Source organism: Daphnia pulicaria, chromosome 1, assembly GCF_021234035.1.
Source record: "Daphnia pulicaria isolate SC F1-1A chromosome 1, SC_F0-13Bv2, whole genome shotgun sequence".
In the NCBI taxonomy this organism is placed as follows: domain Eukaryota; kingdom Metazoa; phylum Arthropoda; class Branchiopoda; order Diplostraca; family Daphniidae; genus Daphnia; species Daphnia pulicaria.
The window spans coordinates 28,188,893-28,203,727 of record NC_060913.1 but is presented as its reverse complement, the minus strand read 5'-3'; the positions used below and the strand labels follow the sequence as shown (position 1 = coordinate 28,203,727).

At 39.1% G+C, this 14,835-nt stretch overlaps 2 protein-coding genes across 2 annotated transcripts; one reads left to right on the top strand and one right to left on the bottom strand.

Moving 5' to 3' along the window:
- Nucleotides 1–8,833: 8,833 nt before the first annotated feature.
- Nucleotides 8,834–9,757, bottom strand: LOC124320933 (dosage compensation regulator-like). Its single transcript, XM_046783846.1, has 2 exons — nucleotides 9,728–9,757; nucleotides 8,834–9,621 (listed from the first exon to the last, which is right to left on the bottom strand). Exons 1-2 carry the CDS (start codon nucleotides 9,755–9,757, stop codon nucleotides 9,067–9,069), a joined length of 585 nt encoding a protein of 194 aa, XP_046639802.1. The 3' UTR covers nucleotides 8,834–9,066.
- Nucleotides 9,758–11,765: 2,008 nt separating this feature from the next.
- LOC124327149 lies at nucleotides 11,766–13,186 on the top strand. Its single transcript, XM_046786076.1, has 3 exons — nucleotides 11,766–12,499; nucleotides 12,634–12,740; nucleotides 12,822–13,186. Exons 1-3 carry the CDS (start codon nucleotides 11,897–11,899, stop codon nucleotides 13,009–13,011), a joined length of 900 nt encoding a protein of 299 aa, XP_046642032.1. The 5' UTR covers nucleotides 11,766–11,896; the 3' UTR covers nucleotides 13,012–13,186.
- Nucleotides 13,187–14,835: the final 1,649 nt, after the last annotated feature.

Sequence of the window (14,835 nt, the reverse complement as noted above, 5' to 3'; positions counted from 1 at the left end):
ATACCAAGATTTTTCAAATCAACGCAAGACAATCCCGCCTTTTCTAGTAAACGATCTAAAGAACTTGACCTTGGACGAAATGGCTTCGGAGATTTTGATCGGGACCTAAAAATAGAAAGAAGTGTGATTTTGAAAAGCAAGCATGAAGGCATATTTTTCTTATTACAGACTATATGCCTGTTTACCTCAACTTAGAAAGTGATTTTGTCCGTTGAGGACTTCCGAATATGTGTGCAATTTCTTTTTTTCTGAAAATTTCTTTGACAACCACAATATCGTCATCTGATTCAGCCGGCTGATAGGAAGGCTTTTCTGTAGTTACATCTTCTTCGTTATTCACACTGATTGATCGGGTTGGAGGGTTCAAGTGCCAAATCATGTGTTGTGGAATTTTACTTGTTTCATCGCTACCTATTTAAGTTTCAAAAAATTCATAGATTACATTTTGGATCTGAATGAAAGGTAAATTTTATATATATGTAGCCTATGCCTATCGATGGTGTAGATGAACAAAAAGATGTTGAGCTGGAAATAGAAGTATCAGATTGTACACTTTGTTGGCTTCCAGCACCAGGCTTCCCGTCCGAATTATTCAGAGAATTTTCTTGAACTTGAGGCTCCACAGTAATATTTTCAACTTCGTCTGGAAATATGTCCATTGGAATAATAAAAGGTTCGTCTATCGGCGGCATCCCTATTTCAATTAAAGATACAGTTGGGTTCATTCTATCAGTAGGCCTAACAACACCGGGGTCGTAGTCGGCCTTTGAATGAAAGCCTTCGCGATCAAATGGGACGATTCCGGTCTGTCGAAAACCAGCTGTAATGTTGATAGGGTTAGCAGCTAGAGGATACGATTTGCTAACGATATCAGGAATGTCATAAATGGACATCGTTTTGCCAGGATTGTTAATAATCCATGCTGAAGCAGCGCTGCTATTAAACTTTTTCATTGGGCTATAAACCGATACGTCCAGTGGCTGCAACCTATGAGAGCAGTGCGCGGGGAATGACAGGAGATTGACGTAGTTTTCTTTTGCGATGTTCAACGCGTTGATGGATATGGGTGAAGAGTGATTACCAAGAAGCAATATAACCGGTCTTTCCTTGCATGGACGAACGAACTGAACGAAATGTTTCATATAGAACTCCATGCTGGAATCATTATTCATCCATCCAGATTTGTTGGCAGTGCCTGCACATCCCATAGGCCCCCCATTAAGAAAGTGGGCTTTGAAGTTCACTCTGAGTCAAATATTAAATTAATCGTACAAGGAACTGCTGACTTAAGAGACTATACAAAATTACCTCGGGAACACAAAAAAGGGGGGGATAGTGTTTCCAAATGCTGAAACTGCGCAAACAACAGTTACTAGAGTCCCTCTCTCTGCTGAAACGATTGTTCCTCCTAGTAAAGAAATACCACGACTGATTTTAGATAGGCATATTCAATAAAAGGATAAAAAATAGTCTTCTAACCTATATGCTTCTGGCCACGTCGACAAATTATCTTTTCAGGTGTCATAACAGTAGTAACTCCAGTCCCATCCATGTTCCAGACACAATCAAGTGAGATGTTTTCTCTTTTCAATAGTCTCTCATAATTATCAAAAAATGTGTCAATGTTGCGTTTGTTAAACGAAGAGGTTCTGGCCAAGGAGGTAGCTTCAGGTTTTCTGATTGATAACGTATTGTGTCTCTTGAGAAATGAACTGAACCAATGCGGTCCAGCTAAAGATCTTTCAATCCAGTTTGGTGGCATTTTGAGATTCATTTTAGTTGCAAACTGAAAAGCTAACTTCCTTACGTCCACAGGGGAAAGGCCATAATAAATCTCTGCTGATTGATGGAGATATTGAACTAACATAGTCTCCTCTTCATCTGTGAAAAACTGCTCGACAAAAGGTTTACACTTAGGCCTGTTAGTTCAATATACTTGGTCTCTATACATGCAACACTCAATTTTATTGTTACCTGTCGTAATCTTGAGTAACCATATTTGGGTCTTAAACTACTAGTATTGCGTCTTTCTTCTGCTCTATTTTCCGTTTCCAGCATAGTTGATAAAATGTCTTTTTTCTTTTTGTCAATGTATTGTCCCAAGCTTCTTCTTGAAATATTAAACAAAATTCCAACATGGGTAATTCTTTTTCCTTCTTTCAAAACCATGTCAACTGCTCTTTCAATAATATCAACTGGAGTCTTTCTTCTGTTAGTTTTTCTAACGTATTTTCTCGTCATCATCTAAAAGAGATAAAAGAGAAGATTTTGACAGGGCTATTAACCAGAAACAGGCCAACCTTAAAACGGCCAATCTACCTAAAGGAGGTATCATAGCATTTTTTTCAAATTATACTTACATATATAAATGAACACTATAAGAAAACACTATTTGATGAAGAGATTGCCTTTCTGAGCCGATTGCTAACACTCCGTTTTAACAAAATACGAAACAAATACTGATTATAAAATGCAAACTGTTCAATGCAAAATATTCTTGATTATTTTTAATTTAGAAAACCTGTCACGTACCGGATTGAGAAACTCAATAACCATGCATCAGTGTTTTCGATGTTAGCTCGAATTTCAACTCCAGGAACAACACGCGGATACAAATATCATAATAGACCAAAACTGGATAGTTTTTCTAAAATATGATCTAAAGAAAAGCTGTTAAACAGAAATAGAATTCATTGGTGATTTATTCCTATTGAATTACGGTAGGCCTATATACACAGTTTAGTTTACACGCCAATACCTGCTATTTAAAAATGAAAAGACTCATGTAGGCCTATATAATATGCTACAAAACGCGAACTGCCTATGAACCCTCAGCCGAGAGCTTCGGCTGTCTCTCTTTCCCATCTTTTTTTTTCTCCACACATTTTCCAAAAGCAAAAGATCTTCACTGTGGGGATCGGTTATATTATATCGCACATTTATATTGGCACAACGCAATTGCCAAAAAACTTATCCACTAGAAAAGCGCAAGTAGCCTAAGCCATATCAACCCCGTTATTTTCTTTTCTTTTTTCTTTCTGTAATTTGATCCTATCCTATCCCGTTGGGGCCGTCCAATTATCCTGGCTAAATACAGGTTGTTACTGTAGTGAAGGGACCTCGACGGACGATGCCCAATAGGGTTGGTGCATGAATAGGGGGAGAGGGGGGCTAGTTGGCAAAGTCACTTTTTGTGAATTTATTTGAATTTTTTGACCACACGTTTTGCAAAATGAATGAATGAATCAGATTCAGATTTCAATTCTCTATGAATTGATCGAATTTGTTTACAATGTTCATTTACACGAAATTGTGAAATTGAGAAAAACTGCAAAAAAAAGTCTGCCAACTTGCCCCACCTACGGGTTAAGTTGGCAAGTGACGATTCTCCATTGCTCAAAAATTTCTAGGTCGAATTTTGAAACTTGCAACTCAGCATCTTGTGAGAAATCTGTATGCCAACATGCCCCACCAAATTTCTGTCAACTAACCCCACAGGGTGCTTTTCAAACAAATAAATTTATAACTATATCACTTTTTAATGTAGAAATGTCGGGTTTCTTTTAAAAATAAGACAGACATTAATTCTTGTTTGCTTGGGTTTTCTGACACTCTAAGAGTTTTATACTATGAGAAAAATGAAAAGTGCTGAGAGGCCCAAAAATTTTTTTTTTTTTTTTTTTTTCTTTTTGCTATAACTCCTGTTAAGGAAGTCGTATACTTTTGAAAATTTGTGTGAGCAATCTGGGTGTTGTTTTTCATATTTGGTGAAAAGGCTTGATTTGTTTTGGTCTGTAAGGGGTCTAAATAGCAAAATGCCAACTTACCCCACCTGCCAACTAGCCCCCCTCTTCCCTAAGGGATTCGATTGAAAAAAATATCATTAGAATATGTTTTTTACGCTGATTCTCATGGTATTTTTTTTATATTTTTAAAATAATTTCTTCAGAGCATAATCTGTGTTCAAAGTTCAGTTAGGCTCCTCCCACTTCAAAACGGACCCCCCGCCATTGTTCCTTGAAATGGGATGAAGTTTGCTCTTTTTCCCCCCTTTTCACCCTTTTTCGTGCTGCCTATACCCCCTCTTTTGCCCTTAGGGCCGAAAGGCGAAAGACGAAAAGGGTGAAAAGGGGGAAACTTCATCCCATTTTAAGGACCGCCCACCAAAAATGGCGTGGGGTCCGTTTTAAAATGGGGGGAGCTAATCTCAACTTTGAAGTGAGATTAAGGGGGGAAATTATTATTTTCAAAATAAATAAAAAATACCATGAGAATCAGCGTGAAAAACTGATTCTAATGATATTTTTTTCAAACGAATCCCTTATTCATGCACCAACCCTATTGTCGGAGCTGTTGGAATTGCCATAAATAAAAGCAATATCAGCCCAATGAAGAATACAACATGTGAAGAATATGATTGCTATCCTAGGGATCCTTAGACACAAATTCAACTGGTAGATAGACTATTCCATTTCCTGGTTTCAGGGAGATTCAACCCTAACCCCCTGCGGCCCTGCCTTCTCTTGATGACACGTTGGTCTATGAACGTGATTCCGACAATAGTGCTAAAGAAAACTATTTTTTTTAATGAATATGCAACCGCTATCAGCTGCCCTTTCTCTGAACTCCCCTTTACTTGCCCCGAGTTTTGAAATTCGCGCAGCGCAAAACAGTGTTGCCCCATAGACGGAATAGGCATTTTCTTTTTAAGGTGAAAATCACGTTACACACCCGCGTCTGCTTGATACTTGGCACCATTTAATTTGGTCTGCTCATGTGCAAATAGAGAATTCTTCGCTCTATTTTATGGGGTTTTTAGTTCTTAAGATAAATAATTTTGCATTTTCACGCAATTTTGGTGTTACCAGAGCTATAGACTCCTGGTCGCTTCACGGCTGTGTTGGCTTCCCCATCTCGGTTTCAGGGTAAACGTAAGCCGATTTTCAGAGATTTTAGGGCGGAGCCTGTCAGAATTTGTGAAGTGGGAACTGGAAACAGCGCCATCTAGGCTCTCAAAAGTAGCTGGACGTTGTAGCTGACACACTCACTAGAGGTGCTCATTCCAGTTTCCAAATCGGCTTACGTTTACCCTGAAACCGGGATGGAGAAGCCAACACAGCCGTGAAGCGACCAGGAGTCTATAGCTCTGGTGTTACACACCTGCGTCTGCTCGGCCTTTTTCACCAAAACCAGGAGGTGCTGGTGTGGCGGCAGGTCCCTCTTGGTGTTGTCTTTTATTTTGTGTATGTGTGTCGTGACTGTCGTCTGCTTGGCTTGACGATTGAAACAAAACAAAAGGAAAGCAGTCCACAGGCTCATCAGCTTTCCCAGGCTCATCTTGTATAAGAATAGCCTCCCTCCCCCCACAGCCCCCACTCACCCTCAATCCACATTGTCTCCTCATTTCCATTTGACCTCTTTTCAAATAGAAGGTTAGGGAAGGAGAGAAGTTAACTGTGCAATTTCATCAAAGTTTAAATTCCGCATTTTACGTAATAAAAGGATTTCAGTGCAGTTTACGGTTCGTTATTGGGCAGTGAAGTCATGCAGAGCGAGTTTTGGCAGTTTTGGTTTGGATAAAATTCAATTTCCGCCAAAGATGGCTAACAACAAAATCGGTAGCAACAGCAGCAGAAAGAGTTAAGGAAAATCAAAATCAGCTGGAAATGGTGAAGTCGCAGAGCCCAAAAAGACGTTAGCCTCCCGTAAATTTATTCGACTGGGGACATTGGTCTGGGCTAAGTTAGATGGCTGGCCTTGGTGGCCCGGTAAGTCACGCATTTTTATTAAAATTGTTTTTTTTTTCTGAATTTTTATTTCATATTTGAGAAATTGTTGCCATTTTTATTTGTGTTACCGGTATTTTATTTATTCACATTTGTCGATATACGACAAAGGGATCGTTGTAACTCACAAAGTCACAATAACTGTGGGAGTGTGGGCTACCACCTCCGAGAAAACCGACTAGTTACTGGATATTTTGGTTCGGCGGCCATCAAACTGTGTCCGAGCCCCGAGGTTCATTAATTACAAAACGTTTTCCGATTACTTTAGTTCAAAATTTGTATTAACATTCTTGGGAGTTAAAACATTTGCCGTCGGAAAAACTAAGCGGTTATCTAGATGACCGGTTGGCCAGCCTGTTAAATCCGGTTAAATCAAGCTCGGAACAGCCTCTCAAAAAAAGGAGTCTTGGAAGCGCTGCGGGTTAAATACGACTACAAATTTTTATTGCCATCAAACATATTTAGTTTTCTGTGTTCTACAGTAGTTTCAGTTAGTTTTCTGTCGCCTTTAACAGAGATCAGACGAAATTAGTTAAAGGCACGGCTCACAAATTGAAGACGTGGGCCATCAAACTCATGGCGTCGTCAAAGAGCACCAAAAGTCGAGATGGTAATTATTTGTCTATTATTACGTCAACGGGTCAACCTTAATTATCAACACATATTTCTGAAAAATAATTCCAGTGGTCTTGGACGAGTTCCTGGAATGGCTGCAACGTTCCAGCCTCGACCGCCGGATCAAAGATACCAACACCAAGTTGAAGAGGATCGCCAACCAGAAAAAGGAGAATCGCCTGTTAGTGTTCCAGGGCAACCAGAAGGAAAAGAAGAAAAACAATTCCGGAGAAGATGATCTCACTTACGGCCCGCGGAATTGCGACATTAGTGAATTTTCGTCTATCAAATTGCATCATCTTTTATTGCTGTGTGAAAACTCAACACCCAACATCTTGTTACAACAGCCGTGGTGGACAGGATATCAAGGCCGGAACTTTGGATATGGATTACTTCTGTCTCGGCTGTCACGTGGAAATTATGGGTTCGTGTATGGAACATCCGCTCTTCTTTGGAAGTTTATATGCAATCACGAATGCAAGGTGATAGTCTATTCTCTTTTTCCCAATTAATTATAAGCGCTGAATAATCGTCTTTTCTGTTGTTTATGCAGAATGAACTTCTGGCAACAAGTTACAGCATTGGCGAGGACGATATTCACGTAAGCGCTTTATTTTTAATTTGGAATTAAATTGAATTGCTCAGAATAATTTCTTGATTTATTTTTAACAGGTGGGTTGTGCCCAAGTTGTGCCATCTGTGGTTCCTAAGGAGACTGTCTGGTCTGCGAAAATGGTTCGTTTTCCAGGTATTACAACTTAATTTTCTAAACACTTTTTCCTTCAAAAGACAACACAAATAATTGATTTATTCGGATTTATTGTTAATTTATTAATTAATTGAGTATTTTGTATTACGTGGAGCTGCTAGGTGGCGAGGGATCGATGTCCGTTTTATCATGCAAAAGACGCCGTGGTTTTGCTTCCTCTGCGCCAGTTTCACCATCAGAATAATCCCACGGCCTCCTTCAGCCTCGCTTCGACTGGGTCTTGAAAGTATTTAACTTTTTCACTGGCTATTTTATAGAATATTCTTTAACAGTTTCTCCGACAGCTGAAAAGCTTCTTCCACCAAGATTTCTACCCGTCCAACTGAATCGACATCTGTCCACAAGAAAGGGCAACCTGCTCTTCTCGTCGTCGTACTCCACGACAACCTCGGAGCCGTGAACCGCTAAATACGTCCTTAATTCCATGCGACTTGAATTGGATCAGTTTTGGGCCTACGACCGATGGAACGAAGTGTACAAACTCAACGGCGTTGAATTTGCAGTCCTGAAAAACGCCAACCAAATGAAGGCCATTACCAAGGAATGAAGGCCAACCATTACTCGTTTCTTGCCTCCCGGCCAAGAACTTCGATCCCAAGCGTCACCAACTTGCCGGCCGAGAAGTGGGTAGAAGGCAATTTTCTAAAGGAGGTACGTTCACGAGTATCTGTAATATTTTATTATTTGCAATTAAACTGAGTTTCTTCTTTTTTTTTGTAGAGTATGGAAAGGCTTTTTTCAATTTTTTCCACGTTAAGATTTGCAGCGAACGAAAAAATGAAGAAACGCCACTCTGGTGGGCCGTGGAGAATGTCGCCAATTACCACATAACCATTTCGAGGTTTGAAATTCTGTATTGGAATCTACTGAGAGAGCTAATACATTTTTTTTCTTTTTTTCCAGATTTCTCCAGATGGAACCGATCACATTTGACATGAAGGATGCTCAAGGCTCCAACAAACATCATCTGGTGTCCGTATTTGATAAAATTAGAAAAATAATTTCAAACATAAAGCTAAAAGGAATTTTGCTTTTATTAGATGGACTAACATTCCGGAACGGAATTTCAATCCACAATTGGAGCAAGTCATCAACAACGACCATTCGTTCATTTCCAGTCTTTCGCTCAGCCGAGAGTCATTTTTCATCAAATACCCTTGGATTCTTGAAGATATCGTGGTATAAACATATTTTGAAGGCTCCTTCTCTTTAAAAAATAAAAGTCTTACTGTACATTGTAATGCGATGCCCACAGGCCATAAACCAACAACCCCTGCCAGCCAACTGCTGGGCAGGAGAAACACGACCAGATGCTTTTCCAGCGCGATACCCGAAGCAAGACGAAAACAATTAAAGTTCCAGCCTATTTGGAGCATTACTCGGTCGTCCAGCTGACCCAGAAAACGGCCAAGAAGAAGAGGAAATTGAGCAGCGATCTCCGCCCGTGTTGAAAACTTCGCGAAGCCGTCGGCAGTGCTGACGAGGACAGCGACGGAATAAGTGACGAAACGGGCCACAGGCCACATCGCTGCTCTCACGGATCACGCCACTTACGCCCGGTCACTGGGTTTCCCCGAGCCGTTTCCGGAGTACGTGTTTCATTTGGAAGAAGCTGAAGTGCAAGAAAGATTAAACCGCAGTTTACCAGTGTCCCTGTGGATTCACATTTTTCAACCGCTGTTGAATTTGGCCCGTGTCGTTGGTCCGAAATGAGCAGTGGATTTTTATTAACTCTTCCGTTCAGTAGGCCTATAACTTTCTCACCCTTTGTTTCATAATCAAGTATGTAATTTTAAATCGTGACTGTTCTCAAAACCAAGAATACAATTTATTGGCGGAAAAATTTGAAATGCAATTTTTTCAAGAGTGAGCGATTTATTTGGGCGAATAATTTAGTTAATAATCTGAATCGATTCCGATATCGATGTCACCATAGCCCCCTCCATAATCACCGTAGCCTCCACCATAATCACCATAGCCCCCACCGTAATCGCCGTAGCCGCCGTAGTATCCTCCGCCGTAGTCACCGTATCCAGCACCATAATACGGATATCCGAAGATGCCTCCGAAGGAATAAGGATAATAAGCACCTCTCACGTACGGTCGGCGGTAGTAAGGTCGACGGTAAGACGAAAGGTAAGGAAGAAAAAATCTTCGACTTCGACTGGATAGCGCATCTTCAGGGTTGGGCGGAACTAGAACCGGCGCCGACTCTAGCAATTCAGATTTAGCTTCTCCGATTAATTCAGACTTCCCCGGCGCATCTTTTCCCACATTTTCGACACTAGGAAAAATTTCTGGATGAGGTTCGTCGGGTTGTCCAGGTTGATGAGCTATTTTCAAGTCAAGTCGTGCTGGATCCGTTTTTCTTTCCGGATTCTGTTGGTCCTTTTCGGCCAACCGTCCCAACACGACAGTGCAAAAAAATGCCACCAAATACACCGGAATTATCTGTAATTAGAATTAAAAAATTCAAGATATTGTTAACGTGTCTATAAATTATTTTATATAACGTTTTCTTGTCAATCTGTATCTACTGGCATCCATTGAAACTCACCATTTTGGAAGAACTGAGCGAAACGAACATTGTGAATGGTCTTTTTATTTTTTAACCACGTATTTATACCTGTTAAATTCGTCGTTTTTTCGTTGGGAAAACCCAGGTCGAAACGTTGAGCGTTGGAAAATGGTCATAGTATATTTTGAACTCTAGAGAATTGCATCAAAGGGGATGACGGCCGACGGCAGTTGCCACAGCAGTACTTTCACATTTCAAAAATTTTTTAAATAGTTTTTTAAAATTGTTCACTAAGTTTGAAAGGCTATTCGCTGACGAAACACTGCTAAGTAATTATTAAATTACAACATAAAGAGACACCAGGCATATACATCTTTGCATAATACATCTATTCATCCCGATTCATCCAGACATCTTAAGTTCTTTACTGTTTGATATTTCATCCAATAATAAGGCCACGTTTTGTGGCTTTTACGTGGCCTATGTAGAATAATTATTGACTAATATTGTTCACATGACAGTGGGCTAGTGTTTTTGAATGGCACTCCTGTTATGGAGTATATTCTGTAGCATTACTGACAAAATGTTCACAAATAAATGTTTTACTTTTTCTATCAGCCTACTGTTATTTCTGTTGTAACTAGGCCTATGTAGTGATGCGACTTTATGTGACTATACAGAATACAAAAACCACATCATTTTAACATACTACTCTCTGAAATCTTTTGTGTATTCATTTAATCTTGATTCCGTTTATATTCAGAACATGTGTCATCACATATATAATTTTATGTAGACCTAAAAACAGCAATAAGCACATCCGTAATATGCACCAGCATATAATCACGCTCGGTGCGAAAGCTGCATTTTCCGAGCTGAGTAATTTGCGGTAATTTGATTTAGGATTTTTTGGGATTTTTCGGATGGGACATAAGCTACGTCAGTATAGCAACACTTCTTGGATATTTTATAAAGCAGATTTCACAGAGACGGGGCTGATGTTGCTTTTGGCATTCTTGCGTGATTTAAATTATCCCAACGAACCGCTTCCAATAGTTTTGGTGTCGGAAGAATTTTTACGATGGAATGTCTGATTTCGGATAGACTCCTCCAGCAGCACTTTGACCGTCTTTCTGCGTTCGTACTGATGCCTCGAATGAATTTCATTTGGAGGTAAATCCAGCTCACTTTGAGGCGACCTCGTAATAAGATTTAGGCCTGTAACAGAACGGTGGCCCTCCAGGTTTTGTAAGTCGGGTTTCACCGGTTCATCACCAAGTGCGACAGCAATAACAAATGTAAACAGCAAAATCCCAATCATAGGGCTACCTTGAAAAAGAAGTGATTTAAATTTAAAATATTGTGACAAAATGCTGCTGAGCGCTGTGTAGCTACCGTATCGAATTAGACTTGCCATTGGAGGAAAGATTGAAAAATCCTAGCTAGTCACTTTCTTTTTCCTTCTGCTTTTATGTGTTTTGAAGTTGGGCATCGTTGTCTCTGCGTCGCATGGAAAGATCTAAACGTTGAAAACACTTTAAAAAGTTTGCAATTGTGTTTCATCTCTGGAGAATAAAAAAAAAATAGGCCTACAGCTTATTTTTGTAAACTCTCATATAATTGCATGTGGACTGAAATAAAAAAAATATGAATATCCATTGCCAATATTTAAAAAAATCTATTATTTTTAAAAATAAATGATTGACGTAAGAGTAAGACAAATATGGTGCACTTTACGTACCATATATTGTATATAGGCCTATATTCTAAATTGCAAACTGCACGTATAGAAATGTTGAAGAAGATAAGACAGGCGTATTTAAATAGAAAGAAGTTGGTTCTTAGGAAGAAATCGATCAAAATAGATTGTCTCTAGAGTCCAGACCATTCATAAACAAAAAGTCGCTGAACTCTAAAGGGAGATAAGAAGGATAGACTGTTTGTGAATTGTCAGGTCAGTCACAGATGACACAGGTTATTGCCGTGCCCAAATGTATCTATGGAAAGGAATTCTTTTTTTACCATACTATAGCCATCTGCTTCTGATTGGCAGCATCAGAGCAGAGCTGGACGCTCTTGAAATTTGACGTCAAATAATTTATTCCGTATTCGGACCGCAAGTTTTCAATATTCATTTTGCATTGATTTCGTTCTTTTAAAAATCAGAGTTTCATTGAATTTTTTGTGGCCATTAGGATTACAGCCGAAATGAACGAAATCTATAGTCATCTCCCAAATAATAATATGAAAGGAATAATTCCAACTCTGTGTTCACTAGTGCTCTTTTCGTGCCTATGTCAAAATGTTACATTTAGTGAAGTGCCTCTTCGACAACAAATGACCGGTGAAGTAGCGGATATAACGAAACAACAGCCGGAAGAATCGGAAGAGGTTCCAAATGGTTCTGAGGACTCCGCCGAGTTTAAACTAAAAATAATGCATAGGGCTGAAATTGGGCTGTCAATGGTGGACGCACTATTCACCATCCAGGAACTGATTGAAGAACGAGTCTTACCTCAACCGAAGACAGAGGAAGACATTTTGGAAATCGTCAAGCGACTGCTGGAAAAGCTCATCCATCCCAACGACGAAAGTCAGTACAAGAAAGTAGAGGATGTCATTTCCCGAGCCCTGTTCGATGTGGAGATGTCAGGCGGCCGGACAAACGGCGGTGCTTCGGAGTTTCAGAAATTGATGTGGCTTGAACGGGCGCGACATTTAAACGGCGAGATTATTCTACTAATGGAAGGCTTGCTTGGCGAATCAGTGGCCGGCGCTGATTTAATGAATATTATCAAGGAAAATCTCAAAGTAAATGCTGGTAGTTGAATTTTAATACAAGTTCTTTTCATTAATTTTATAATTACATCTTGTATAGGTCCGTGTGTGTTATTTGATACTCACATTCACTTGTTTTTGCTTTGTAATTTTGATTTCCTGTGCAGTGCAATGTCACACGGATGTCTGAAAAAATGAACCGATATGATAATCTGATCAAGACCGGACTGATGGCCTTCAATCACTTCGCCGTTCTTGGACAAATGCCCATAATGTAAGATATAATTTTCTATTCGGAATATTTGTGAGAAAATTAACCGAACATCACTGATTTGCTCGATTAACTTTTTAACAGGGAAGTAAGTCGTAGGAAGGCAGCTTTCAAGCAACGCAATGGCAGAGTGGCGGCCCGGAATGCAGAGCTCTCCGAGGAGTGTTTCAAGTTTCACACGAAATTCAAAGCGACACAGCTAAGAATCAAGTATCCCGATCAAGTGGCAAACGTTCCCTCCGTTCTCTCACACGCAAAACACGACGGATATTAGTTGCCGTCTATATATAATACAGCTTATACACAACAGAAAACGGACCAAGAATCTATTCCCTCCTTTAATTTAAAACCCACCAAAACTCACAAAATCTAAATGTTTTGAGAGGCGCAATAGACAATTTTTTCATCTTCATGCTGTCAATTCAGAATCGATTGAAAATATTTCTATATGCATATTTTTGTTGCAGGGTTCAAAGCAGCATAGGATCTATGTTTCTGTAAAGCCTTAATAAAGTTGTTGCCTGACTGGAGAAGAATTTGAAAAGTGAAATACGATGTGCTTTCCCCCAAGGGCTTTTCACACTTGTTGCAGTGTACAGCACCACAGTTGGCTTATTGTAATAGGAGTTCGCTGAGGCAGCCAGAAAAAAAGAATACGAAATACAAGTCCGACAAGTCTGATGGTATTAAAAAATAAGGTTGGAAACAAAACTGCATACATATTAAATCACCCCAACATTCCTATATTATACAAAGAATGGGAACTATATAAATGACTTTGTCACTATATGCCTATACAGTGTATAGACATTTTTCAACTAATATTTTTAAATCGATAACCCTGTTTATCAGTAGGCCTACTTTTCAACTTCTCACTTTGGGTCCAACAAAGCAGCGAATGTGGGACCTTATATAAAAGTCAACTTGTTTTCAAGACAGATCAGCTTTTGTCCGCTTTTGTCTAACAGAAATATTAAATTACACAATGCTCCGTTGGTTAACGTATCCGTTACTTTGTCACGTCTTACATACACGATACAAAATTTCTCATTAGAGCACGGCAATGTATATAGTATACGGTACTAGGTGCCAGAACGGTATATTTAATGCTGAAGTTGTATCTATGACGTGATGTGCTGATGTCAAGGCAAGTTGTTGACATGGAAAAATTTAGGCCTATTTAATAGGCAATATAGGCCTATATAGGGTAAAACAGCGAACTGGGACACGGCCGGCGAAAACGCGAATTGGGACACAAATCGACTTTTTTTTCTTAAAGTAAAATACAAAAAATTTTGAGGTTTATTGCAAAATCTAATTCATTAAATTTAAAATATAGGGGGGGATACGCAATTAAGCAAAAGGGCGTCATATTGTAAAAGGTTTTGTCAGTATTTTGAATATTTATCGAAATATTTCATTACCAGGAAATGGAAGAAAAATGCGAATTTGGGACAGCAGACGCGAATTGGGACAAACAATTTTGAAAAAAAATTTTTTTTCGTTATTTCGCCATGTCTGTGCATCAATCGACGCAGAATTTGAAGGCGAATCGATTGATGTATAATGTTTAGGGTTTCATTTTGTCATTTAAGCATTTTTTGAAAAATAATATTTCAGGGACTCAGGATCGATTCTATCCAGGTTCAAGAAAATTGTCATTTCAACTTATTTGTTTTTTATTCTTTTCATAAAATGGCATTGAAAGCGAATAGGGTTTCAGGAATTTTCGCGAAAATTTTTGAATTTTATGTCAATATTTGAATTAGATAATGGCTCTTCTTTCTCATAGTGCCCTATCTTATGTCCCAAACTATAGCCCCTTATTATTTTATTGGCAATATTATTTAATTCTTAACTTTTTTCATTAATCCCTTACACTTTTATAAAATGTTTGGGATTCGCTTTAAAAAATGCAAAAAGAACGAAAAACCGATAATTTTTTTGAAAAAATAGTTGCAGTTTTGCTGCCATAAGGTGCTATGATGCTAATTGGGACAGCCGAATGCGGGACTTTGTCTATACTCTACAATACTCTATCGCAGACATCTTCGAAACAAATCGTAGCTCCGAGGTTTAATGCTAGATTGGAATGCGC

What these genes read in the sequence shown, in the direction of transcription:
- LOC124320933 (XM_046783846.1), bottom strand. Translation starts at nt 9,757, where the DNA reads ATGTTCGTTTCGCTCAGTTCTTCCAAAATG. An exon ending in CGCTCAGTTCTTCCAAAATG is followed by an intron (nt 9,622 to 9,727) that starts GTGAGTTTCAAT and finishes TTCTAATTACAG; the next exon opens with ATAATTCCGGTGTATTTGGT.
- LOC124327149 (XM_046786076.1), top strand. Translation starts at nt 11,897, where the DNA reads ATGAACGAAATCTATAGTCATCTCCCAAATAATAATATGAAAGGAATA. An exon ending in TTATCAAGGAAAATCTCAAA is followed by an intron (nt 12,500 to 12,633) that starts GTAAATGCTGGT and finishes TTTCCTGTGCAG; the next exon opens with TGCAATGTCACACGGATGTC. An exon ending in CTTGGACAAATGCCCATAAT is followed by an intron (nt 12,741 to 12,821) that starts GTAAGATATAAT and finishes ACTTTTTAACAG; the next exon opens with GGAAGTAAGTCGTAGGAAGG.